General features: G+C 44.6%; 1 protein-coding gene across 1 annotated transcript in view; it reads left to right on the top strand.

Moving 5' to 3' along the window:
- The window catches only part of LOC138566296 (zinc finger X-linked protein ZXDA-like), a 566,179-nt gene extending 543,633 nt beyond the window's left edge, over positions 1-22,546 (top strand). Inside the window, exon 10 of the mRNA XM_069643398.1 lies at positions 22,254-22,546. Within this exon, the coding sequence (XP_069499499.1) occupies positions 22,254-22,340 (87 nt within the window). The 3' untranslated portion in view covers positions 22,341-22,546. The remainder of the gene's footprint in view (positions 1-22,253) is intronic.
- Positions 22,547-27,193: the final 4,647 nt, after the last annotated feature.

Here is a 27,193-nt window from a genome sequence, read left to right as displayed (position 1 = left end):
AACAAGCTCGCTAAGACATGTGCCGGCACCAAACTAAAATGGCGGGATGCCTTACCGATCGTGTTGTTATCAATGCGAACAACCCCTCAAACTAAGACTGGGATCTCTCCCTTTGAGGTGGTTATGGGGAGGCCTGCTAATATTTGAAATGTTCCAAAATGTCGTTCTTTGCGAGATGTTAAAAATGTACTTCTTTCAGATTACTGTAGCCAGTTGACTAAAAACTTGTATTTGAGTATTTGCGAGTGGCTTTACCTGTACGATACGAGGGTCCTGGTCACAATATGACCTGGGTAATGGATCCTCATAAAATCCTTTGAGCGATCTTCTTGCCTCACACCTCGTTGGCGGGGCCCCTTCCAAGTCCTGCTGGTCACACAGACTGTGGTGCGGGTGGCAGGCCGGAAAAATTGGATTTATGCGTTGCACACCAAGAGGATTCCACACCCAGTGCCACACGATACAGAAGAAGCAGAACCCCTCACCAATGCTGCAACCAAGGATCCCGAAGCAATAAACAGCATCGAAAGTGATTCTCCCTGATCTCCCTGTTTTTCACGGATCAATCAGTACCAGGGATCACAAGGTACGATCTGCGTCCAAGGAAATAGACTTAAGGCATGGTTCGGCTGTGTGCTCAGAGAAGAAAAAGTCATCAACGGCTTGCCTTTTTGGCCCAATCAATTGTTCATAAGGGGATTCTGTTGGCTAGGGTTTGTGGAAGGACTAAGAAGACGCTCGGCCTGGAGGTCGCCAGCTAATAACACTGGTGCTTTCGTTTGAAGATTACAATGCTTGCAACCGCTTCTGCTCGTACAGGACTGATAAGTGAACGTGTGACCAGCTGTGAAAATGGACAATCCGTTACGTGGGCCCCGAAAACATACTGCTGTTTTGTGATAATGTTAATTGGTTTTATAATAGTCATTGTTTTAGGCTTCTGGTATCTAGAAGAAGTACATCCGCTTGAGAATTTGTTGCAGACTGAAAATGTACCTACTGTTTCTACTCCTTTCGTGCATCTGCACACTCTATCTCCTAGAGACTCTCAGCACAGACAGAGATATCATAATAATACACTATTACTCATTATGAATGCTACACATGCCATCTTCAACAAGTCTAATTATTGGGTCTGTTCACATTTACCACAACACAGGGATAAGGGGCTAGTTCGTATATTCATCCTTTACCTTTGACAACTGCATGCTATGCTTCTCTTAGAGCACTATTCTTTGGTCGCTGGAATGATAGCATCTCAGGGAATTTCGATGGGACTCATTTGAATCCGTTTGAAAAATATGTTTTGACTCCCTTGGGATGCTCGCTCTTTGCAAATAGGAGTAAGCTTAATGTTGCTTCTATTAGGCCTTCTGATAGACTGTCTCGTCCTTTTCAATCCTTGATCTCTTTCAAGATGGCTCCTATAGGCAATAAGGACACCACGCCTCCTTCTTACACTGTTAACCATAGCCCCGATTCAGTTTCTTTCTGCATACAGAGGAATGGTACTCAGTCAATGGGGGATTTTAAAGGTTGTGCCAACGTTGCGAATTTGACTGGTGAGGACAGACCTTTGTATGTAGGCGAACCTGTCTACTTTGGTTGCGGCAATGTATCATTTCCCTGGTGGCCCAGGGATTGTCAGGGAACTTGTTACTTAGGACTCCTGTTACCCGGCGTATTCATAGCGAGTACTGTAGATATTTCAAAGGCTCGTCCACGGCGGGACGAGAATGGTGATACTTCAGCACAAATTCTGGGCGATGTAGCTAAACCCTTTGTGCCATTTTGGGGACAAATAATGAACTCTGAAGATATCAGGAGACTAGCGAGAGTACTGGAGAGAACCATCAACTGGACCACTGACATACTCTATAATATGACTATAGAACAGAAAGCAATAAGGTTAGTAGCACTCCAGAACCGGATGGCATTAGATGTCATCCTGGCTGAACGTGGAGGGGTATGTAAAGTAGTGGGGTCCGCTTGCTGTGTTTTCGTGCCAGATTCCTCCCCAACTATCTTCAAGGCAATACAGAATCTGCATGTCCTGAGTTCAGAAGTGCATGTTCCTGATGGAAACTGGGATCTTAGCGCTTGGTTCTGGGACTTCTTGCGATCTTGGAGTTGGAAGCTACTTTCGGTCTTGCTGATCATTTTAGGAATTCTGCTGTTTCTTTGTTGTTGTATATAATGTCTTCCTGGTATATGCTCGATGTTAGGAGGATGTTGCGCACAGGCGATGGGTACATTAGCACGCAAGGTATACGCCCCAAACAAGAACTCCAATGAATATGTGCTGAAAGAAATCCTAGTGACTGATCTTATGGCAATTGATATCACCGATAGTGATTCAAGGTGTATGGACGTTGAGACGTGGAGTTATTCATAAAGTGACTAGAAGTAGTTTAGCGCTTGGATTAGGCCAAAAGGAGGGTTTGTCGAATGGGAAATCATATTGTGCTTTCTTTATTGTATATATTGGCCTAAGCCCAGTCGCTCTGCGAAGAAATCCGTGTAGCAAGTTCCTGACCTTATATCAGTTTTAGCTGCCATTTTAGGTTCATCCGCCATTTTGATTCTCACTCCAAAGTCACCCTGTGTTCTAAGATGGTGGACAGTGTCGTTCTGCTTGTAAAATGGCCGTCTCGACCTCTGCATATGAGTTAATGCTTAAACTGCCCACAGGCCAAATGTTAGGGTCATGTAATGAGACTGTAACGCTCACCTGATTCTCGCAGAGGCGCCGGTCTTGACTGGGCGACTACCGTATCTTCAAAGGTGATGTGCAGCACCCGGTTGGCTCTTTGGGCTAGACCTCTGTGCCCTGTATGCCTGACGTGCAGAGTAAGATGTCTGCAGATAGAAAATACGGGGTTAATGAACTGGGGTTATTGGGGTGTCCCTATCTCTTTCCTCTTCTCCTCTCCTGTAGACCCCCACAGGTTAACGCTCTCACCTTAGGTAAGTGAATGCCGAGCTCTCCATCTGCCTCGGGGCAGGGTGCTGTAACCAGTTTCTTCACTGGATAGGTAGCGCAGGCCTCTTGACTCCAGAGGACTGCTGTCCGTCGTTTACTGCACGAACGGTAAGTTTCGAGTAACTCAAATGTTTTTAAAGTCTTTAATAATGATGTCTCTTGTTTTGCAGGGTTCCGGTGATGGCGGATGACGGGCTGAAGTGAGTTGAAGATGGAGCCCGTGTGATGAATAGAAGCGCCTGGAAGCACGTAAGTAAGCGCTTGTTGCCAGCTTCACGATGCGCTCTAACTGTCTTTTTATTTTGCAGGTACAAGTTCGGAGCGGCTGCAGGGTGCCGGGATACCCACTGGGTTAGATGTGGAAAGGAGTAATGGCACGTGAGTATTAAAGTTCCCCAATGTCTTTAAACGCACCTTGTTTTGTCTTTCAGATGCGGGATGCAGCGCTGACGGCCTCCGGAGCGTGCGAAGAGTTGGTAAGCTTTTGTCTTTCAGATGCCGGAATGCAGTGTGAAGACCTCCGGAGCGCACGAAGAGTAGGTAAGCCTTTGCCTTTCAGATGCCGGAATGCTAACCTGTTCTTTCTTGTCTTTATAGGTGTTGCTGAAGACTGGATTCAGGATGGTAAGCCTTTTTCCTTAGGCCCAGGACCGGATGCAGAAGACACGATGAGCGTTCTGCTGCAGAGGGTGCAGAATAACGCAAAGCAAGATTCATCCACCGGGTGTGGTTTAAATAGCCTCCTGTAGTGCTTAGGTGTCTCCTTCCACAGCCACGCCTAAGTAAGAAAAGAGTTCCTGGTAAGAAAAGAGTTCCTGCCTTCCAGAAGAGTTCCAGTGTTCTGAATCTAGGGAGTGGCTCCAGCCCCACCCAACAGGAAAAGTAGTTCCAAACAGAAGAGGATCAGAGGCTCAACTGGCAGGCAAGTAAGCAGCATGGTCTGCTGCAGGTAAGTCCACCCAAGCATTATGAGCCCCGCGCTTCCAGCGCTGGGACTGGGCATATTTATGAGCCTTGTGCCACTGGCGCCAGGACTGGGTCCAAAAGGTCCCAATTGGGACTGGTTGGCACTCGGAACCTGGGTTATGGATCTGCTTCCAAGGGAGTTGGGAAAACCCTGACCTTTTGGAAGCAGAGATCATGACAGTACCCCCCCACAAGGCCCCTCCCAAACCGGGCTTCTCCGGGGGTTTTGGCTTGTCAGGAAATGTTCGGTGAAATCTTTTGATTAGGCGAGGAGCGTGGACATATTCAGCAGGTTCCCAGGATCTCTCTTGGGGGCCGTAGCCTTTCCAGTCAATTAGGTAAAATAGTTTAGATTTGGAGATCTTGGAGTCCAGAATGCTTTTGACTTCAAACTCGAGTTCTCCATCAACTAGGATAGGTTTTGGAGATTTGGTTAGTCGGGTTTGAGGTTGCACGGGTTTTAATAGAGAGACGTGGAAGACCGGATGTATCTTCATGTGCGGGGGCAAGTCCAACTTGACCGCTACTGGGTTTACTATGGTAGTGATGGAATAGGGACCAAGGTATCTTGGGTTGAATGTGCCTGGCCCTTTTAGAGCTAGATATTTGGTGGATAACCAGACTTGATCCCCTACTTGATAGTGAGGGGCTTCCTTCCGATGTTGATCTGCTCCTTTCTTGTATTGTTCTTTAGCCCTTTGAAGGTGAGAAACAGCTTCCTTAAAGGCTTGGGTGATTGTAGAATGCAGGTAGTCTACTGCTGGTGTTTCAAGATCTTGGAGGGGATCCAACTCCGAGGTTCGAGGGTGACTGCCGTACAAAAGAAAAAACGGGGTTTTCCCAGTTCCCGAATGGACAGAGTTATTGTAGGCATACTCGGCTATCCAAAGTATATCTTTCCAAGTTTTTTCAGTTTGTTGCAGCATGCAGCGTAAATACTGTTCCAGAGTTTGATTGGTCCTCTCGGTTTGTCCGTCGGTCTGAGGGTGGTGACTGGTCGATAGCCTCACATCAATTTGAGCCGACCGACAGCAACTTCGCCAAAAATGAGAAATAAATTGACTACCTCGATCCGAAATTAGAACCGAAGGAAAACCGTGCAGTCGGACGATGTTTTCGAGAAATTCTCGTGCCAGAGTGCTGCTGTTGGCAAGCCTTTGAGCGGAATGAAATGCGCCACCTTGGAGAATAAGTCCACGATTACTAGAATCGTATTGTATCCGGAGCATGGAGGTAGATCAGTGATGAAGTCCATAGAAAGCGTATGCCAAGGGCGAGGTGGGATGTCAATAGGGCGTAAGAGGCCTGCTGGTCTTTCCTTTTGACTCTTGTTTTGGGCGCATACTCCACAGGACATTATAAAGTCTCTGATATCTTTTTTCCAAGACGGCCACCAGAAGTAGCGCTTGATCTTTTCTGAGGTCTTGGCTATACCGGGATGACCTTCCATTAAAGAGTTGTGATAACAAGAGATTACTTTTTTCTGTAAATCTGTGCTGGGTAGGTATAATCGTTCTTGGAAATACAATAACTTGTCCTTTACTGCAAAGTCCTTTCCCTGCAGATGCCAATTCTGTATGTCTGCTGGAGTTACAAGTTGCCTGGCTTTATCCTTAACTTCCTCTATGGATTCTGTGGCGATTACACCCAGAATTCTTTGTTCGGGAATGATTGGTACAGGTTTAGGGTTGATCAAGTGTTCTTCCACTCCCATCCGAGAAAGGGCATCGGCTTTACCGTTCTTTGTACCAGGTCGATAGGTAATTATGAAGTCAAACTCGGCAAAGAATAATGCCCAACGGAGTTGTCTAGAGGATTGGGCTTTTGCGGTTTTCAAATATTGCAGGTTTCGGTGATCCGTAATCACAGTAACGGTGTGTCGGGCCCCCAGCAGATAATGCCGCCAAGCCTTAAAGGCAGACTTGATAGCCAGAAGTTCCTTGTCAGTAATCGTGTAATTGACTTCAGGAGGCGAGAATTTGCGGGACCAAAATGCCACGGGATGCAACTGATTGGTTACCGGGTCCTTTTGTGATAGAACTGCCCCCATGGCAAGGCTTGAAGCATCAGTTTCCACGATGTAGGGGAGTTCGGGGCGAGGGTGTTTTAAGATTGGTGCAGAGATAAATTTAGTCTTCAAATCCTGGAAAGCTTGTTCCGCCTCGGTAGAGCATTCAAAACGTTTGTTTTTCTTTAACAAGGCAGTGATGGGCTGGACTATTCGAGAGAACTCGGGGATAAACCTGCGGTAAAAGTTAGCAAAGCCTAACATGCTTTGCACACCTTTTACGGAGGATGGTGATGGCCATTTGAGAACTGCATCGACCTTCTTTGAATCCATACGCACTCCGCCAGGTGATAATATGAATCCCAAGAATTCAACTTCAGTCACGTTGAAAACACATTTTTCCAACTTAGCGAAAAGTTTGTGTTGACGCAATCTTTCGAGGACCATTTTCACGTGTTTCCGATGTTCAGATTCCGATGAAGAATAAACGAGAATGTCGTCGATGTAAACAACAACACACACATCTATGAGCTCTCTGAGGACATCGTTCATAAAATATTGAAAGGCGGCCGGGGCATTGCAAAGTCCGAAGGGCATTACCTGATATTCAAATAGCCCATACTTGGTGCGGAAGGCCGTCTTCCATTCATCGCCCTCTTTTACTCGTACCAAGTGGTAAGCTCCTCTAAGATCCAGCTTTGTGTATATGCATGCTTTTCTGACTTGGTCCAGGAGTTCAGGGATCAAAGGTAACGGATATCTATTCTTAACGGTGATCTGGTTCAGGGAGCGATAATCGATACAAGTCCTAAGGTCTCCTTCCTTTTTTGGAACGAAGAACAAAGCTGAAGAGGCAGGGGACTTGGAAGGACGAATAAACCCATTTGCCAGGTATTGATCCAGGTATTGTCGAAGGTGAAGGTTCTCAGGCTCGGTGAGGGCATAAATTCTACTACAAGGAGGAGTAGATCCAGGTATCAGGTCTATCTGGCAGTCATAAGACCTATGAGGAGGTAGAGAGTTAGCCTGCTCCTTCCGGAAAACATCTTGGTATTCTAGGTATTCGGGAGGTAACTGGGGAGTCTCTGAAGAAATTGCTGCCAGTGCAACACCAGGTGGAGGGTGACAAGTAGAGACACATTCTGGAAACTGGACCGTTCTTGCTCGCCAATCGATCAGAGGATTGTGTTTCTCTAACCAAGGTATTCCTAGAATAATCTGGAACTGAGGGGCCTTGATCACATCGAACACGATCTTCTCATGGTGTCCATCTTGACTTACTAGCGTCACCTCTTGAGTGGTATGCGTTACTGGCCCGGAGGCTATCTCCGTACCATCCACCGTAGTAATGACGTCCTTTACAGCCTTGGGACAGAGAGTTAGATTCATCCTCAAAACCATTTCATGATCCACATAATTGCCGATGGCACCGCTGTCGACGTAAGCTTCAATTGCATGTAATCGATCCGGATTATCAGGGCTAATGAGGACCATAGGTATCACGAAATGCGAGGTCACGGAACTGGTTTTCACGCTCGGCAAGAGGACCTCTATTCTTGTCGGGCGAGGTCGTTTCCCTGCTCAGAGTTTGTAACTGTGGTAACTGCAGCTCCTACTGCCTTCTTGGCAGGTTTCACCGGACAGTCTCGAAGAAAGTGCCCTGAGTTTCCGCAATATAGGCATAATTGCAACTGTTTTCTCCTTTCCCGCTCCCTTTGTGTTAGAGGACCTTTCAGACCCCCTATTTGCATGGGTTCCCCGGAGTCTACTCCTTTGGAAGGAGTTGGCGGTTTGGAAAATATTCGGGCATCAAACTTGGAACGATCGGCCTTCCTGTTCTGCAGTCTGTGATCTATTTGAACGACCAAGTCTATATAATCCGAACAGTCTTGTGGGGGATTCACTACTTGGGCTAAAACGTCTTTGAGCTCTCCACGTAGACCTCTATAAAACAGCGTAATCCTTTTGTCCTCAGGCCATTGAGTTTCCACTATTAGTCTATTGAAAGATGCAATATAAGCCAAAAGGTCTTGATTACCCTGTCGCAACGAAAGAAGCTCATTGTCCAAGGCCTGCCTCTGTGCATGTCTTGCGAACAGTTTTTCCATACTAAGCTGAAAGGCTTGAAAATCATGGAGAACCGGATCATCTTGATTAACTAGAGGGATTGACCAGTCTGCCACATTGCCACTAAGGTACGAAAGTACAAAAGCTACTTTAGCTTGATCAGTTGGAAAGGCTGCTGGCCGGCATAAGAAGTGCAACCAGCACTGATTGATAAATACCGCAAACCTCTTTGGGTCACCAGAAAATCGTTCGGGCGGAGCCAGAGGTACATTCCCAGGTAGGTTGATCTGCACTGGATTCATAGAGGATGTTGAAGGAAGATTTGCCCCTGATGCGGGTAGCGGGGTCTGTCCGGCTTGTGACTGTAGCAATTGTCTAGCAAGATCATCTGTTCTCTCCTTGGAAATAATTAGTTCCCTTCTTAGAGCGTTCGTTTCCTGACGAGCTGTATGCACTTCTGCCCTTAGTTCCCCAAGTAACCGGGCTAGGTGGTCAGTATCCGAGGTTTCCATAGCGCCTGGGCGAGAGTTTTGCGGTAGGCTTTGCGTTCTGTAACGCTCACCTGATGCTCGCAGAGGCGCCGGTCTTGACTGGGCGACTACCGTATCTTCAAAGGTGATGTGCAGCACCCGGTTGGCTCTTTGGGCTGGACCTCTGTGCCCTGTATGCCTGACGTGCAGAGTAAGATGTCTGCAGATAGAAAATACGGGGTTAATGAACTGGGGTTATTGGGGTGTCCCTATCTCTTTCCTCTTCTCCTCTCCTGTAGACCCCCACAGGTTAACGCTCTCACCTTAGGTAAGTGAATGCCGAGCTCTCCATCTGCCTCGGGGCAGGGTGCTGTAACCAGTTTCTTCACTGGATAGGTAGCGCAGGCCTCTTGACTCCAGAGGACTGCTGTCCGTCGTTTACTGCACGAACGGTAAGTTTCGAGTAACTCAAATGTTTTTAAAGTCTTTAATAATGATGTCTCTTGTTTTGCAGGGTTCCGGCGATGGCGGATGACGGGCTGAAGTGAGTTGAAGATGGAGCCCGTGTGATGAATAGAAGCGCCTGGAAGCACGTAAGTAAGCGCTTGTTGCCAGCTTCACGATGCGCTCTAACTGTCTTTTTATTTTGCAGGTACAAATTCGGAGCGGCTGCAGGGTGCCGGGATACCCACTGGGTTAGATGTGGAAAGGAGTAATGGCACGTGAGTATTAAAGTTCCCCAATGTCTTTAAACACACCTTGTTTTGTCTTTCAGATGCGGGATGCAGCGCTGACGGCCTCCGGAGCGTGCGAAGAGTTGGTAAGCTTTTGTCTTTCAGATGCCGGAATGCAGTGTGAAGACCTCCGGAGCGCACGAAGAGTAGGTAAGCCTTTGCCTTTCAGATGCCGGAATGCTAACCTGTTCTTTCTTGTCTTTATAGGTGTTGCTGAAGACTGGATTCAGGATGGTAAGCCTTTTTCCTTAGGCCCAGGACCGGATGCAGAAGACACGATGAGCGTTCTGCTGCAGAGGGTGCAGAATAACGCAAAGCAAGATTCATCCACCGGGTGTGGTTTAAATAGCCTCCTGTAGTGCTTAGGTGTCTCCTTCCACAGCCACGCCTAAGTAAGAAAAGAGTTCCTGGTAAGAAAACAGTTCCTGCCTTCCAGAAGAGTTCCAGTGTTCTGAATCTAGGGAGTGGCTCCAGCCCCACCCAACAGGTTCCAAACAGAAGAGGATCAGAGGCTCAACTGGCAGGCAAGTAAGCAGCATGGTCTGCTGCAGGTAAGTCCACCCAAGCATTATGAGCCCCGCGCTTCCAGCGCTGGGACTGGGCATATTTATGAGCCTGGTGCCACTGGCGCCAGGACTGGGTCCAAAAGGTCCCAATTGGGACTGGTTGGCACTCGGAACCTGGGTTATGGATCTGCTTCCAAGGGAGTTGGGAAAACCCTGACCTTTTGGAAGCAGAGATCATGACAGAGACCTTGTCCTTCGTTGACCTGTGGATAGAGGATTACCTGTGCCAGCGATATTAATCCATGAACATATATTATGCACAATACTGTTCGAGCATTTAATGTGAACACTTGTTTAACCATATTGTACAAGATATGTACGAAGGCTTAATGTTGAATCCAAAGACACACTGTTACTATTGTAACCTATTGGAGTATGTATTAAGGATAATCCATAAATGTATAGATGCATAAATTAGCAACAAACTCGGCATGAACCCCTAGCCCGAGAAATGGTTAACCTGCAAATGGGCTGGACATCAGGTTACAAACTGTATAAAGAGCACAAACATTCTGATGTAGAGCCCCACTGACTTCACACACCGAACAGGGCTGGTATTCACTGTGTTGTACTGAGGGCCTGAAAGCTATCTATTGCTTTGTCCTTTGAAAACTGTTCAGTTGTAGAATAAATATCTGTGTATATATGTAAACCCGTGTTGGTGTATTTCCTTTTGGGGTACTCAGCCTCGATATCATCTTTTGCTTTCACACTCTGAGGGTCATGATTCCTCAGATCTTACTGTACTTGCTGTCCTTGGCAAAGGGTGGGCTGGCTCACGCATCCATCAAGGTACATCTGGCAGCTATTTCCCGCTACACCAGATCCCCAAGGGGATCCTCTCTGTGGTCGCACTGACTGGTCAAAGAGTTTCTTAAAGGCCTTTTCCGATCCTTCCCTCCGGTGAAATCGCCTGCTCCGACGTGGGAACTCAACATGATTCTGACAAGCCCTTCGAACCTATTTATCAGGCCCCACTCAAATTTCTCTCATGGAAGACAGCTTTCCTTTTGGCCATCACCTCTGTCAAATGTGCAGGTGAGATCCAGGCCCTATCCTGCAAGCAACCGGGCCTGACCTCCACGAATCAAGGGTGGAACTGCGTACGCACCCTTCCTTCAAGCCGGAGGTTCCGTCGTTGGAATTCCACCTCAACCAGAGTTTGGTGTTGCCTGTTTTCTTCCTGAAATCTTTGCCGCCGGCGGAGGGGGCCTTGAATTCAGATCTGTGTTGTTTGGACGTGGCGGAATTGTTCGTGGTGGAATTGACCGTAGACATTTTTGCTGCAAATCCAATTCTACCGCAGACAAACTCACCCACTTACTTTTTCCATGTCCGCTGCCACTCCTGACCTTGCATCGTCAGTTCCGTTGCGCTAACGCGTGTCGGATCCGGTGCCGCAGGTTCCGATTTTCTTTTTCCTTTTTTTTTTTCATCTCCCACCTCCAATCTTCAGGAAGCGGGGGAACACACCTGAAACCCTGCAAGGCCAAAAATACTGAACATGAGGAGCGGGGGACACCAAATCAAATCTATCAAATGGTACCGGCCGAATTCAGTCAGATGTACCATTCGATCAGTAATATTCGATCAATTTGGGTAATACCCTGCATTCGCTGGACGTTGCATGTGCCTTGAGATTCTATGTGACGCGCACAAAGTTTTTTCGGAAGACTTATCAATTGTTTGTGACCTTTTGGTCCTGTGAACCATGGGAAGGCATTTTCCAAGGCTTCCATTTCAAGGTGGCTCTCTGGCGGCATCATGCACTGCCATCAGTTGGCGAACCGATCGCTGCCGGGTCGTCCAAGAGCCCACTCCACCAGAGCGATTGCTGCGACGACGGCGTTCCTTTCTGGTGTGGCCCTGCTGGACATCTGCAGGGCTGCTAGGTGGAGGTCCACGCAGACCTTTACTAAGTTCTACTGCGTCGACTGGGTTTCCAGAGAGTTGTCCACAGTTGGCCAAGCAGTGCTAAGCAATCTGTTTGCTTGAGGAGAGTCTGTTCCAGGGTAAGTGTTATTGCTTCTGTTGAGCCTTGCCACCTCCTGTGCTTGTGTAATGTGTACTGCTGTGTATTCAATATTCATGAGCCAATGAATCCATGACAGACCCCATGCTGGAGAAGGGTTAAGTTACTCACCTGTAACTATTGTTCTCCAGCATGGGTCTGGCATGGATTCACATGCGAACCCTCCCTCCGGCCCCTCTTCAGTTCTTCCTGGTCATACATCCCACTTTACATGCTTACCAAATCTGAAGATGGCTGCCAGAGGCGGGGATTAGGGAGAGGACTGTCATTGGATGGGGTCAGTATCACCCAGAGGACAGTATTGGTTTAGAGGAGAAATACAGTTTTAAAATGAAAGTGAAACAGTTTTTTCTTTTACCGAGGATGACCAGCCGGACGACAGGGAATATTCATGAGCATGTGAATCCATGCCAGACACATACTGGAGAATAATAGTTACAGGTAAGCAACTTAAACCTTATCATTCGAAACTGAAGAGTTTCCCCTACAAAATACATTAAGTACTGCTTTGACTGTGTGCCTGGAATCATTCAGGCATGTCATGTGTATCCTTTAAAGGCATTATTAAACAAATGCTGCTGCCACTTTTTGGTTGAGTACAGGCAGAGCAGAAGTGTGAAAGTGCAAACTGAGTCCTTGCCATTCATGTGCTGGACAGATGGACTTTTATCTGGTGGATTGCTGTGGGCGCGGGGGTGAGAGGAAGCAAAACTCTAAATATTTTGAATGTATCTATGGTCTCCTCTGTATTTTGCATTTGAAAACCATTGAGCTGGAACAATAGTTTATTAAGTCGCTATTGGAAAATATTATTTTCTTTAGGCGCTATTGGAAAATGTTATTTTCTTTAGGCGCTTATTGATTTGCTGATGACTTGTGTGAGAAATCTGAAAGTTACAGGTTTATATTACTGTTACAGAGATCCCTGTAAGGTGCAAACCCTAAGTAAAATACCCCAGGAGGTAGTGTGACTGCAGCAAATAACTGTATTCAGCTTGCAGGCCAAGGTTATAAAGCAAGTAAGGGGTCCTACCGCAGAGATGCACATGTAATATCGAAACATAGATTATAATTCCAGCCCTTCAACTTTCTCATGTTGACAAAATGGGTCCCTTTGAATTGAGTAAAAGTGTCAAATGTTAGTAAATAAATTGGCTATATTTTGTTTTACCAAAATTATATTTTGTTTTATCAAAATGCCCCAGTTGGTGGCAAAATAAATATTCCTCCCAACAGAGTTATAAAAGGGGGATATTTGTGTACTAAAGACATGGAGATAAAAGTTTACAATTGAGAAACATTGGACCAAGTGGATGTACAGGTGAAACAAGTAAAATAAAGTTGCCAATTAAAGATCTGAAAATCAGCACTATCCCTTCCCTGTAGGGTCAACCGATAATCATGGAGGACCCAACATTCTGGTGTCTCTTAACATGCCCCAACACACCACACACATACCCCACCCGAAAATGAAATACACACACTATCTATTAATGACTCATCCCCACTCTACCACAGGTAGAAAGCATGGCTTTAGCATCTCAGTGGTTTGTATTCAGTAGCACTTCAGCAGTCTACAGGGGGATATTTGATGTAATCACTCCTTGTGTGTTTCAGTGCTTGCTGGAGCTAGAAGGGTAAAGATGGGAGTAGGCCCAAAAGGAACATTTCAAAGTACAAGTAGACACATCCCAGTCTCCCCTCACACTGATTGCTTCCATGCATACTATACATTTGGGCTAGTCTTAGTTATGGGGGCCCCGCCCAACAAGTGACACCTATAGATGCATAAGAAAAACTGTGCTGTTATTGAACATTTTATTTTCTGATAGTTAATTCTTTTCATGTTTTGCACAAACATCTTCTATTGACAATAGAGAAAGGAAATGCAATAAAAGTTGGATATACATATTTCAAAGTGTGTTTTTAATTCATAAAGTGTTTTTCTTTTCCCTATAACTTTGTTTATTAAAAAGGGTAACTATTCAGCTCTGTATTCGTCCCCAGCCGAATAGTTGTTCAACTATTTGGTTTTCTTCCAAAAAGGTAAATCTACTATTCAGTACACCCGTGTTTCTTAAAAGCATAAGTAAAAAAATAAAAAATTTTACAAGACCAATATAACGTAACAAAGAGGAAAATAAATCACTAAATATGCAAATGTATTTAATAATCAATAGTATTGAAAGATAGTATAGTACTATTCAATAAAGATCTTCCAGAAGAAAATTCAGACCATTGCATGATAAAGATAAAACAAAATAGCAAAGAAAATAAAGGTTTACACATACATTCACTTTAATTCAAACATATCACAGTCGCAACCCATGTTAGGAATGGTGACATAAAAGGCATTTTATAAGTTTAAAGTGTAGTTAGCCAGAACAAAAAGTAACAAATAATGAATATGCTTGGTGGGGGAACAAAAGATCTAATCTTATCTTTTTTAATTATTAATCATTTAGAGCAGAATCATTTATCAAACCTAGCTAGCTGTAAGTGCCTAAAAGCCATTTAAGTAGTACAGTCCTCACCAGGGTCATTTAATTATTTAACACGATCATTTGCAATGATCTACACACTTATTTCCTTGTACCAAGTGTCCAAATATATTCTTATTTCGAAAAATGATTTTGTCCACTTCTAACTATTAATCCAGAGGTATAAAGGAAGATTAAATAGAAAGAGATTTTTTGAGTCTTTAACTATACGCAATCTGTAATAATATAAGTAAAGCAACCATAAAGCTAATGTTTGTTTTATTTGCCATTGGGTAAACTATTTTTATGAAACACTTGACAGCAACATTTGTTTTTATAGACATTTTACTGCTAAAAATGAAAATACTTAAAAAAATAATTTCTATTTCTATAAAATACCTTGCCAGATTTCTTGTCTACAAAGCAGCATTAATTATTAATTTCCATCCATTCATTTTCTAATTAGAAGGACCCATCTCCAAATAGGGAACACAGATTGTTAAATCTTGTATAATTTCATTAAACATAACACTGCATTTTAAGGGAATAATTGTCCTGTTCTTACATTAGTGTTATCTCCAAAATATTGTATACAGAACTTGTAGGTACACATTACTCATGCTAAATGGATACCAACAGCTAGCGCTGATGATGGTTCATTATAATGAGTTAGTAGAAAAATGATGCAAACGCTCACCTACTCTTGTGTGTTAAAGAGTAAAATACCTTATTCCTAATACGATCGATAAAATGGGGCATCGCAATATGTTCTTCTGAATCAGATGTCCTGAAAATAAACCAACGCAGTATCTAGTAAGTATCATGTACACTACTTATATACTTAGTTGTAGCTCTAATAAATCATCCATGTTTATTTGACTTACCCTCACCTTTTAATAAACAAACTCCAAGTGGTCATAGTCCCCAGTGGTCCCTATTAGATCCTGCGTGTGCCTCACCATTTTGATGCACCCTATCTGTGTAGCCATATTGTTACATAAGGCTATATAGTCAATTCGGAAAATAGTTTGTACGCGTTAGGGTTTTGGTTGCCATTTTAGGAGTAAACATGCCAGATCCGGTGATTCATCCAAAAAGAGGTACAGCAGCTAGCAGGGCATGTTTTCCATTTTAAAAGTGAACAAGAATTATATCATATTCAATCCAAAAGGAAGGGTACCACCCGCAAACGGTGAAAGAAGAAATTAATTCTCCATTTGTTTGTTACCTACAGTGTGCTTTTGTTAGCCAGGAGGAATTGTTCCCTATTCACTCGAAGACAGCTGTCATTTGCTACCACCTCCTCTGCAGTAATTGTTTACTGTGTAATTTGTCCGAACAAATTGGTAAGGGGAGAGAGTGTTTGGACTTGAATGCAAAATTACCATCACAGTTATTCGAGAGTTATTAAAGTAGGGACCCGCAAAGGGACCTTGGTGCTAAGTACGGTACCGCAATTTGCGGTACCGTACTTAGCGCCTTCCCCAGTCCCATTGAGCCCTATGGGGCAAAAATGGGAATGGGGAAGGTCCAATCTGCAATGGGGAATTACCGCCCCGCCAACCATCTGTAAAAGCATTTAATTGTTTAATCACTTTAGTTCCTATTATTTTTATGTTTCTAGAGACTGTAACAATACACTAGACTTGTACTCATACGTCCCGTCCCCTTTCCTCCATCCTTGTGAGGCGTCCATCAACATGGGGAACGGTACTGGAACCTTTGGCAACGAAAAATTGAGCTTCCCCTTTAAATCTAGTATAGCTTGCCGGAGCGCGGCCTCTGGCGTTAGAACGACCCGCTGAGACCGCGCCCTCTAGCACTTCACCACAGTCCCTTTTTCTGCACAGACGGTGTCGGACATAACAGCCAGCGCAGCAACATTTTTAGCTTTCTTCTTGCTCCCCTCTTGTTTTTCAATTATTTTCCCACTTCCTTTCGGTGGCTCACATCCCCCAGCGCATGTCGGCCGCATGATGATTCACAAGATGGTGCTCTTGCGACCGCTCATTACTGGCCTCGGATCCCAATGTACTCTGTCTTGAGTGTTTGGGGCCTGACCGCTGCTGGGACTCGTGTACAGCCTGCAGCACTCTTGGTCACAGGGCATTGAAGAATCGCTTCACTCGGTCGAGGGAGATCTTTCACACTTTTCCTTCTCCCCACCTAATGACTTCGTCTCTGGGACCTTGAGTTTGGGTAAGTGAGTTGCAGGTGCTGTCTTCGTGCAAGTCCTTCACCACGTTTCACAACAACAAGGTAATCTTGCGCACTCACTCAAACTTCTTGCCCAAGGTGGTCTCTCCATTTCATCTGAATCAAGAGATCTGCCTGCCGGTATTCTTCCCAAACCCGCAGTCGGAGGCAGAAAGTGCTCTGCATTCCATGGACCTTAAGAGGGTCCTCATGCTTTAACTCTCTATGACAAAATCCTTGAGGAAGTCTGAGGTACTATTTGTGAATTTAGGGGGTTATTCTCCCGGGTCTCAGGCCTCTAAGGATTCCATTGCCCGTTGGATGGTTCAGGCCATTTTTGAAGTGTATATGGGTATGGGCAAACCTGTTCCTGAGGGGATTCATGCTGATGTGGTCAGAGCCAAGGCCACAGGCGTCACGTTTCAGAGACAGGCTTCTTAGGAAGTCACCAGCAATGCAGCTACTAGGGCCACTCCATCGGCCTTCTGCAAGCACAATTAATTAGACAACAGCTCCACACGCGATGCAGAGTTTGGTCAGGCAGTTCTGAAGAACCTTTTTGCTTCCTCCTAAATATGAGGTAGGTTATCACGGCTCCACCCTATGTTTCGTGTTCGGTGGAATCACCCAGAAGGATGGAGGAAAGGGGACGGGGCTTATGAGTAATTAAACATACTCACCGTAGTGACTAGAGTACTCATAGACCGTAGGCCCCTTTCCACCATATGTCCCACCCACCTTCCCCCGCTAGTATGCCAAGGGCTAATATGTGTAAGTGTATCCAGGTATCGAAACCTGAAGCCAGGTATCCTCGATAGAGGAAAAGGGGACTATGGACTACGACTACTCAAGTCACTACGGTGAGTAACTTTAACTACTACCCCCCAACCAGCCCGGCTTGCCCCCTAATCTTGCATTGCTTTTTGAATAATGTCTTTTATGATTGTTTATCCACGATCATCTTGAATTGTTCTAGGATATCCCCTGTCTAAGAGTCTGTTTGAGATATTTTATGCCGTTAGTTTATTTTGAGATTACATTCTGCATTCATGCAGTACTAAATAATCAGATCCAGAAAGTACATACGCATTTACTATTTGTGAAGGCATCTTGAAGCAAGATACAGACAACAGATTCAAAATTCAAACTAAAAAACCTTATTAAATAAAATGTCAGGATGCTAGGGTGGCATTTCCTTGCTCTAAAGATAAACAATGTGTAGGGATGTCAATAATCAAAGAAATGGTGATTAACACAACGTTCTGAGCTTTTTTCCAGCTCTTAGCTTCACTTTTTGATCCCTTTCCCCAAGTTCAAGAAAGTTCCAAAAAAAGTCTCAAGTCTCAACATTACCTTTCTTTCTTCAAGGCAATACATTTCCACACAATCCTCTGGGTTCCCTTCCCCAAGTTCCAAGCATCACAGTTTAAAAGAAAAGGGTCTTGAGTTTTTGTTCTCAAGACAGAACTTGCAGTTCCTCAAGTCTCTAGGTTCCCTTCCCAGGACCTTTATTCAGACACTTGCACTTGTTTCAGTCTTTTCAAAATGTTCAACACAAGTTAAGGTCAACCTGACCCTCCTTCTGGATTGCATCATCAGTTCACTTACATTGCTTCTCCTTGGTTTGTTTCACAATGTCTTTGATTTTCACAATGTAGGGCTTACTGGTCTAGGCACTGTTGTCAGATCAAACAATCCACCCATCACAGGTCGCGCAGCCAGGATCCCTAGGCTCTTCAGCCCACACAGGTTCTTCTGTACTTGCCTCTGTGTACTGCATCACATTCACGTAGCTCCTCTTTCTCGGCCTCTTTATGTGCAATTTTAAACTCTTCTGGCTTCTCCTGGTGAGCCTATTAGCTTTGCCATAACTTGTCACACACCTCTTGCCAGTCTTTGGTCTTGCTGCACTGCATTCATTCATTAAGTTCACTTTGTGGTGGTCTTGCTCATGCCTGGCCTTTCTATGGCACTCTTTCACACTTGCGCTCTTTTCCGTAAGTTGCTTTCACATGGGAAGTTTCCGTTTGGCTGTCATCTGCTAATTTTTGTACCCAGAACGTTTTATTCAATTCCCTGATTCAATAGGCTTAATTTCATGGTTTCATTCAGTTCGGTATTCAATATGCTTAATTTCAAATTTCCATTCACTTCCGTATTCAATATGCATTCAATATGCTTCAAGTTTCCTTTCAATTCGGTATTTAATATGCATTCAATATGCTTATTTTCAAGTTTCCATTCACTTCCGTATTCAATATGCATTCAATATGCTTCAAGTTTCCATTCAATTCGGTATTTAATATGCATTCAATATGCTTAATTTCGAGTTTACATTCGATTTGGTATTCAATATCCATTCAATATACCTACTTTCAGGTTTACATTCAATTTGGTACTTCATTACCTCTGTGCAGCACGCTAGGAGCGCCCCAGCTATTGACTGGCTTGCCCGACATGCACCGGTCCTCTCCGTTCCTCACGGCTGTTTGCTGCTTCCTGTCTGCTGTAAGGAAGGCATGGTATCAAAGTAAGACAGACACAAGTGATCACAGTTCAAGGGTGTTTATTAAACTGTAAAAGGAGGTGAGATAAACACCTAAGCTAAACCTAACACTAGAATAGGAGCAAGCTACGACCATCAAATAATAATAATAATACCGTCCTAGTGGCGTCTAGTCAAATAAAAAGGCCTATACTAAAAGAAAAACTATTGCCAATCCTTACTGCTATGTTTGCAAAATAGTGTGGGATAATGTTCACAAGAAAAGGAAGAAGTGTTCACAAAATGATAAGTCAGGATGTTATGGCCAGCGTCTGCCATCCCCATGCTTTTAGCACGAGACACGGCAGGACTCTCGAGCACAGCACACTCCTAGGCTTCTCCAGCACAAGGTTACACTTCCTTTTCCAGTATCAGGGCCTTCTGTGCTTAAGTCTCTTCTCATGCAAAGTCTATTGCTTCAGAGGGCCTGATATGGCAAAAGAACAAAACAACAAAAGCTCCTTGGGTTACTCTTTACGGTGGGCGATTACTCTTCACCCTTGGATCCCCCTCAGCCGGACTCAGATCCTTTTCTTTACGATAGCCTCCCTCTAGTGGAATCAGACCATCAACTCACTGTGGATGTCCCTCAGTTGGGTTCATGCTTGTCATCACAATGTTCAAGGGTATCTTACTATTTACCCCAATTTGCAGGCATCCCTCAGTCGGGTTCACGTTTGCCACTTTATCACAGTTCACCTAGTTTTCTAAATGTTTTTTAGAACAGATGCTGGGTTCACAAAATCACATGGCGTTCCCCTCTTCCGGGCTCAAACCCCTCTTTCACAGTTCCTTTTGTTTCATGCAAAGTTTCACAATGTATCAAAGACTTTCGACTGTACAAGGGGTTTGGCCTGACCCTTGTATGACCGCTTTGACACTTCACGTTTTTCTTTGTAGTTTTGCTAACCAAAAAAGTTCTTAGTTCAATACTTTCTCTTTCTTTCAGGAGAGGGGTACCAGCTAGAGTTTTTTGAATGAGCACCCATGTGGCGCTGTACTGTCTATTTCTGGTACCGATTTCACTCACAAAAGACCTATTATCTTACCATTTACCTATCTTACCTATTGTCTATTATCTTCGTTCTTCAAATACAATGTTGCCACTGCAACCTTAAGCCTAAAAAGGTCTGGTTGGCTGTCAGGTTCTTCCGACTCATCGGGTGTGCTGAACTCGTTGACGGTTCCTTTGCCGCTGGAGTCAAGGACAATACCATGATCGTAACTGCTTCTCCATGTCCTGGCAATCAGTGCAGGAGGGTTCCACATACAACTGGCATCCGACACACCATTTGTCGGCTGTGATTCCCGCTCTTATGCTTCTTTCATCAAAGGCTTTGCAGGTCTTGGTTGAAAAAGGCAACTCCCTCCTTGGCGTCCTTTCAGGTCTCGCCGCCTTTCTCCTCCGGTTGAACTGCCATCCTGGAATGTCTGCTTCCTCGTGTGTTCGGCCTTGTTCCGAGTGTGCTCGTGTGAGCCGCTTTTTATCCCAATGGGGAAGGGAAAGGGAAGTCAGGTGTGTGTAGTTGTCAGTAATTGCTTGACTCTGCCTGACCCCTGTGTTGGGACCTGTCAGGTAAACGGCTCGGATATTGGTACGTTGCCTTTCACGCTGTGAGAAAGTGTTCATGTCGGAAAAGGGGGGGTTATGTTTCTGAGTTTCCTATCGGGCAGGATGGTGAACAGGTGTCATGTTCAACTTCCACTCCCCAAGGACCCCCCATCCAGGTGATGCTCCCACACTGGTCCACCCTCAGGAACTGGATCCAATAGCAGTGGCTTGTCCTGGCCACCTGGATGACAGATCCCCGGGAACTAGCAGGTGAGACACCTTCAGGTTTCGCACACTGCTTCTCTGGTCAACAGGCTGGCCTCTGTAAGCCCTGCTTGCACACTGGGTTCTGTCTTGCACATGCCGGCAGCTCTTTTGCCTATGCACAGCCGCGGACGGCATCCTCTTCTTTCCTGCTTGGTTGCAGCCTCACCTGCTCATTCTCCCACACAGAGGCTCACACACCTCTGCAGCCTAACGGTCCAACTTACCTTGGCTCAACTGGGCCTCTGCGATGTTGGCCTGCGTCCTGGCTCCTCCTCTAGTCCCACCACTGCTGCCTCCTCATAAAAAGGGTCCCCTGCTGGTGTCTCCCACACAGGCCTCCCTGTTGCTCTCCCCTGAGATGCTTTCTGGCTCTTCCTTTATACACCTGCAACCACTGGACAGGTTGCAGGGGTGGAATCTCAATTGTGCTCGCCTGACCATAATTAAAGGGACATGCCTGACCCTCACAGTATTCTGTAGGCATCCTCCTTGTCCCAGTACTAGAGTGGTGAAATGAGTTTTTAGTGTTCCTCACTCTGTCGCCTCTTCCTCGTCCCAGTACTGTCAGAGATAAAACATGGGGAAAATAGGGAAGCGGACTCACAACAGCAAATAAAGGCTGAGGGAGGGTTAGGTTGGTCTTCAATAGGGAAAGGGGGATACCATCCCTCTCTTGTGTTATCCTTAACCCCTCTCTTCTTCACCCTCTTTCTGATGCTTCTAGAGTGGTAATATCTTTGGGTATTTGCTGCATCAGTGGGAAAGGGATAGCAATATCCCATAACTGCCTCCTGGATACAGGGTTCTCCCTGAAAGGGAAATGCGTAATACTGCATCTCGCCTGCGGACATCTCCCAATCCCTAAGGACCCTCCACCCAGGTGATCCTCCCTTGCTTCTCCACCCCCAGGGTTAGGATCAAAAAGCGATGACCACGTGAGAAGTGGGCCCAAGGGGAGTAGATGTGAGGGCGTCCTCTGGTTTCTCTCACTGTTCCAGAGTCCATAAATGTTTCCTGTTTTTCAGAATGTTCTCATCACATAATGCTTCGATATTTCCACTTAACGCAGACACTGTGTCACTGTATACCCCTCAGCTTACCAAGTAAACCCTGCACAGGCCACATTCCTCCAGAACCTTACACCAATACTGTTGTGTTCTGGTATACCCAAACAATATGACATGTGCTGTGTGTAACTGGCAGGTGGGAGCCCGGAGAAGATAATTATTTATTTTTGGTGCTTTTCAAATAAATGTAATTATTTAGCATAAACAAAAATCCATTTCCTATGTTTTTCCTTAATTTAAATAGTTTCACCATGTATTAGTGCTAGAATATTTTGGAATTACATGTATACTGACATATACATATTTATTCTATTTTTCAGGAACCTCAATCATCAACAGAATTGGCTGCAGGTTCCGGAGAGCCCGAGTTCTCTGGGAGCACTATTAACTTACAAGATCTGCAGTGACTTTGCTGGCGTATGAATGGGGAACCGTGACATTGTATCATGTTGATATTAATATTTATATATAAACTACAAGCACACATCATTTTGTTACCTTCTGTATAAATGTTTTTAATGCTATTTACATGTAAGGCGGTTGATAATTCTGCACAGTGACGGGCTCTTCTGCAGCATAGCGCCAGAAGCAAATGGTCAGCTGTGTATGGATGGAGCAGGCTTGTGTTCCTAACAAGACAATAAAACTCAAGTTGAATTATTTTTTACATTTCATTTTGAAAGTTATTCAGGAATGGTCTGCAGTGTTTATGGTCAACCATCAGGAACCTCATTTGTGAGGCTGTGAAAGGCACAATTGTGCACATCCTGTACACACACACACACATGGCCGCTTTTCTGCGCTGGAAGTAATATGGACAATGCTCTAACTTTACTTTGCACTGTGTACTTTCTACCATAGTCTTACCCTTATTTTGCTACTACCATTAAATATACTAGACGGAGAGGCCATAGTGTTTGATATAACAATTTCGGGCACTAATTGAGTCAATTGTTCTTCTAAAGAAAACAACATGTTTACAGAGGTCAGTAGTGGTATTTCATTTTTGACGTGGTGCTTTTATGGAATGGAATGTCATTGTCACTTTTACAGTCTTTTACAAATGTTTGCATCCACAGAAAAACAGGTTTTAATGGTATAAAAAGCCTGATCTTGTGCGCATATATCGTGCCAATTCAGATACAAAGACTTCCCATTTTTCTTGTATTCCATTTGCTTTCTTGCGTCACGAATAATAATAGGTAGCTGTGTTACTGTGCAACGCAGAGAAGGGCTGCAGCAAATTATGCGATCAAAGCACTCTTAAAATGCAAAGTGCCTAAGTGTGCAAAGTTCTTTATTGCATGTTATTGATGCAGAGACATTCTTTGCTGTATGAATGCTGATGTTCACTGCTTCTTGAACAGATCCCTATAGCCCGCCCAGCAGAATGTAGCGTTTTGTGGCATCATGAATGTTATTTCATCAGTTGGGAAGACACTCCTGAGTTGTTCCTAGGGCCTTGCTTTGAGAAGTTGTATTTTTGCTTCCTCATCCATTTTATTACTTTGTTAAATTGAGGATGTGGATGGGTGTGTAAATCTAGCCATCTAATATTTTAAAAGCCATTGAGGCCACAATAGTCTCAGGGATCTTGATTGTGACATTCTTAGAGGTGGGCACACATCACGTTTCGAGTTGTGCTCTTAGATATTCTCATGTGAATACTGTACTCTTATTTATAAACAGCTCCAGTTACTGTGATGTTTATTTTGTAATTGCCTTATCCTCAAAAGAAGGATAAATATCCCTCTTCCCCTCTAAACATATTGTTATTACACATTGTAATGGCCTCATCAGTCTCATACTTCGATTCCATACACACCAACAACAGCTACACACGTTATCAGACTTAGGGCCTCATTACACGGACGGCGGTGGACCAAGGTGCTACTAGCACCTTGGTCCATGTCGGTAAAATACCAGCACCGCCTTGGTTGGAAAGGGGAATTACCGCCCTATTCCAAGGTAGGTGGGGCGGTAATTCCCCCTTCCCCCTTACCCCATTTCCCTTCCCCATTCCCATTTTTGCCCCATAGGGCATAATGGGAATGGGGAAGGTGCTAATTACGGCACCGCAAATTGCGGTACCGTAATTAGCTCCCTGGTCCCTTTGCGGGTTGGTTTTTAACGCCTGCAAAAAGCAGGCGTTAAATTCTCCAACCCACAAAGGGACCTCGTAGTAAGGCGGTAAGGGTTTACCGGTAACGGTACAATACCGTTACCGGTAAACCCTTACCGCCTACCGTGTAATGAGGCCCTTAGAATGAGTTTTGGTTACTGGAGCTGTCACCTTTAGGGAAACTTCATGTTTGAGCCAGGGCAATGAGATCCTTTGTACCTACATCGTTTGAGATTGTTTGGCACAGTGTCAGTTCCAGAAAGCTATCTTGCTCTACTTTGGTAGTGAAAAGGCGTTGATCGTGGGGTGTTGTTGTGAGTGACGCCTCAGTGCATCATCCCGACTTCATTGACCTAACCTTTTCTCACTGTGCTGAAAATTCACGTCACCGTTTGCAGCTGGAAGTAGAGATGGCCTGCAACATATTATTTTCTTCTATTCTCCAGCCTATTTACCTCAGAATGTACAGATACGCGGTCACTTTAACAGTGGGTTTACACGTGCTTCCCTCCCTGCACCCAACTGCTACTGCTGGGGCATATTCTAGTCAGATAGCCTCAACCATAGGTTACATTGAACTCCATTCATAGTGCTAGTTCCATACAATCCGTACCAGAGAATATTATATACGCTGGTCCTCGCTCACGCTTCAAGAGGACCTTATTTCTAAAAAAGGATGCAAATCCTCATAAGCCAGTCTGTACACCTGGAATAGGGGCTTAACGTGAAATATTCTGCACACATGTGAATTCCAAATTCGGGACCTGTTCTGCCCAATTTTACATCTACTCTCTAAGCATTGTAAACTCAAAACCCATAAGTGTAGGAGGAGTAAAAAAAGAAGGGCATACATCTGTTTACACGCGAGCTATTCATTGCAACCAGTTAGATTTCTCAGAACATTGCAAATAACTGTTGGTGTTGCTCACCAGTTATGAAAAACTGAAAAGGGATTTGTGTACTGCAGCCAGTTTTTTTTTACTTACCAGAGCTCATGTTTTCCGGGAGGGTTTCTTTCCCGTGCATGTCCTTTCCTTTGAGGTTACTCTCGATCTCCCTTCTTACCTTCTCGTCCTCTCTTCAAACAATGTTCTTCTACGATGGAAGTAGCGAGGCCTCTTTTCATTTCAAAGGAGACTGTTTCCTGTTTTCTTAATAGCATTTCCACCATGTGGAACATATTAATGTTCCTATAGCATTGCGATTGGAGCCAGAACTTAAAACAGTAAAAACCTAGCACCTTGTCCGGCAATCCAAGTAAGGTATCCTATTCTTTTGTGAATTTGGAACACTACATCATCATCCAAGAAGCCCAGGCTGGTTATCCTTAGTATGCATCAAGATAATGATATTTCTCATTCCCGGACAATCAGCTCTAGGTCACCTATTGTGGATGTTTGTCTTTCAGAAATAGGATGCTCTCCAAACTCATCCATGCCTTGTCTGCAATCGATGTGTCCGCCATGTCTTTCTAATGCAAATGTTGCAAAATTCTAAAACATATGGTTTAGTGAACGTCAAAATCGCACTCATTATTAAACATTTTCATTGATCAAATCAGAGCTTCAATTCATCTTCTTCGGTGGTCTTCTTCTACATTACATTCCAGCTACAAGGCCACAGCATCTGAATTTTGACTGTTTATGTTCCTCAGCGTAGTGCACACCACTTATACTACTTTTCTAGCATCGCTACAAAAGATTGAGTTTCTGAACCCAATCAATCAGCACAATATGGATCTTTGAACGCCTGGCATGCGTTTTATCAAGACTCATTATCCCCCAGCCAACAAAATATCTTTTAGGCATGTAGGTTTCTATTATTTAGCATTCCTTTTCATCTTAAAAATCACAACATATTTCCTGCTAGATTTTGTAGGCAACCGGAATGCACTACCATCTGCCTGGTCTATGAAAATCAGTAGGAACAGGATTTTGCTGTTACTTCATTGTACCGAAAATCATGGCAACTAAGATCTGGACTATTTCTTTTCTCTGGAATGTCTCTACATGGTCAAACAATCTCTCCTTTTGGTGCTAATGAAAAGGTGTTCAATAGAGCTCACTGAAACATGCTTTTGCTTTGCCATGAAAGGAAATCACAGAAACTATCGGGGGAGCACATTTTCCTGAATGTACAAATCCAGCACCAAGACTGTTCCCAAAGGGTCCTTATATGGTGGGAGCTCACATTTAACTGGAGGTCATTTATAGTTATTTTTAGCCAGACAACTGACTACACTCGTTCCACATTGCACGTTTTCCATTATTTTTTTAATTTTTAATTAAAATGTGGTTTTATTGACATTCGTGGCACTACCAGTAAAACACCATAACCACTCGGCTTAAATTGTTTTCTCCCCAACCTAACATAAACGTCCCTGCCCCCTACTTCCATCCTAGCCCAAAGGTAGCAAAGCAATTTGCAGCCCATGCTCCTTGTAACCCCTATCGTTCAATGCCCACGGGGGCCCTTCTTTCAAACACATCAATACGTGCCCGCCTAGTCCACAGGCATATCCTTCCTTGGACCGTATTTTCCTAGGAACACTGACCACTCTAGTTCCCTTGACGGGTGCAGTCGTGAAGTTGCCCCGTTAGGTGCTCCATCACATTTATATCCCGGGCCTTCGAGGCCCATTGTTTCTCGCTAGGGAGAACTGCTCTGTCCACCCTCCCTCCAGGCAGGCACGCGCAGCCAGCAGCAAAAAGCGCATAATGTGGGGATACCGTCTACATTCTCCCTCTATTCCCTCCATCCCAAACAGCACCAACATTGGGTCCATATGTCTATTCACTCCGTCAAGGGCCTTTATCCATCCCAGGACCTCCTTCCAGAATCTATGCACCGCCCTACAGTCCCACTACATATGCCAATAGTTGGCCCTCTGGCCGCATCCTCGCCAGCATCTGGGATCTATTCCCACAAACATATTTGACAATCTGACTGGGTCCAACTGCCATCTGTACAATATCTTAATGCCATGGAGCTTGTACTGGAATGCTATTGATGTCCGATGGGCGTTCACACACATAATTTTCCACTGCTCAATGTCCAAGTCGGTACCCATGTCTCTTTCCTATCTTTTCCTATATGTATCAACCTTCCCCATCTGTGTTGCTAGCAGTGCCTGATACA

This window comes from Ambystoma mexicanum, chromosome 2p, assembly GCF_040938575.1.
Source record: "Ambystoma mexicanum isolate Mex_15411 chromosome 2p, UKY_AmexF1_1, whole genome shotgun sequence".
NCBI lineage: Eukaryota > Metazoa > Chordata > Amphibia > Caudata > Ambystomatidae > Ambystoma > Ambystoma mexicanum.
This window is presented reverse-complemented; position numbering and strand designations above follow the sequence as displayed.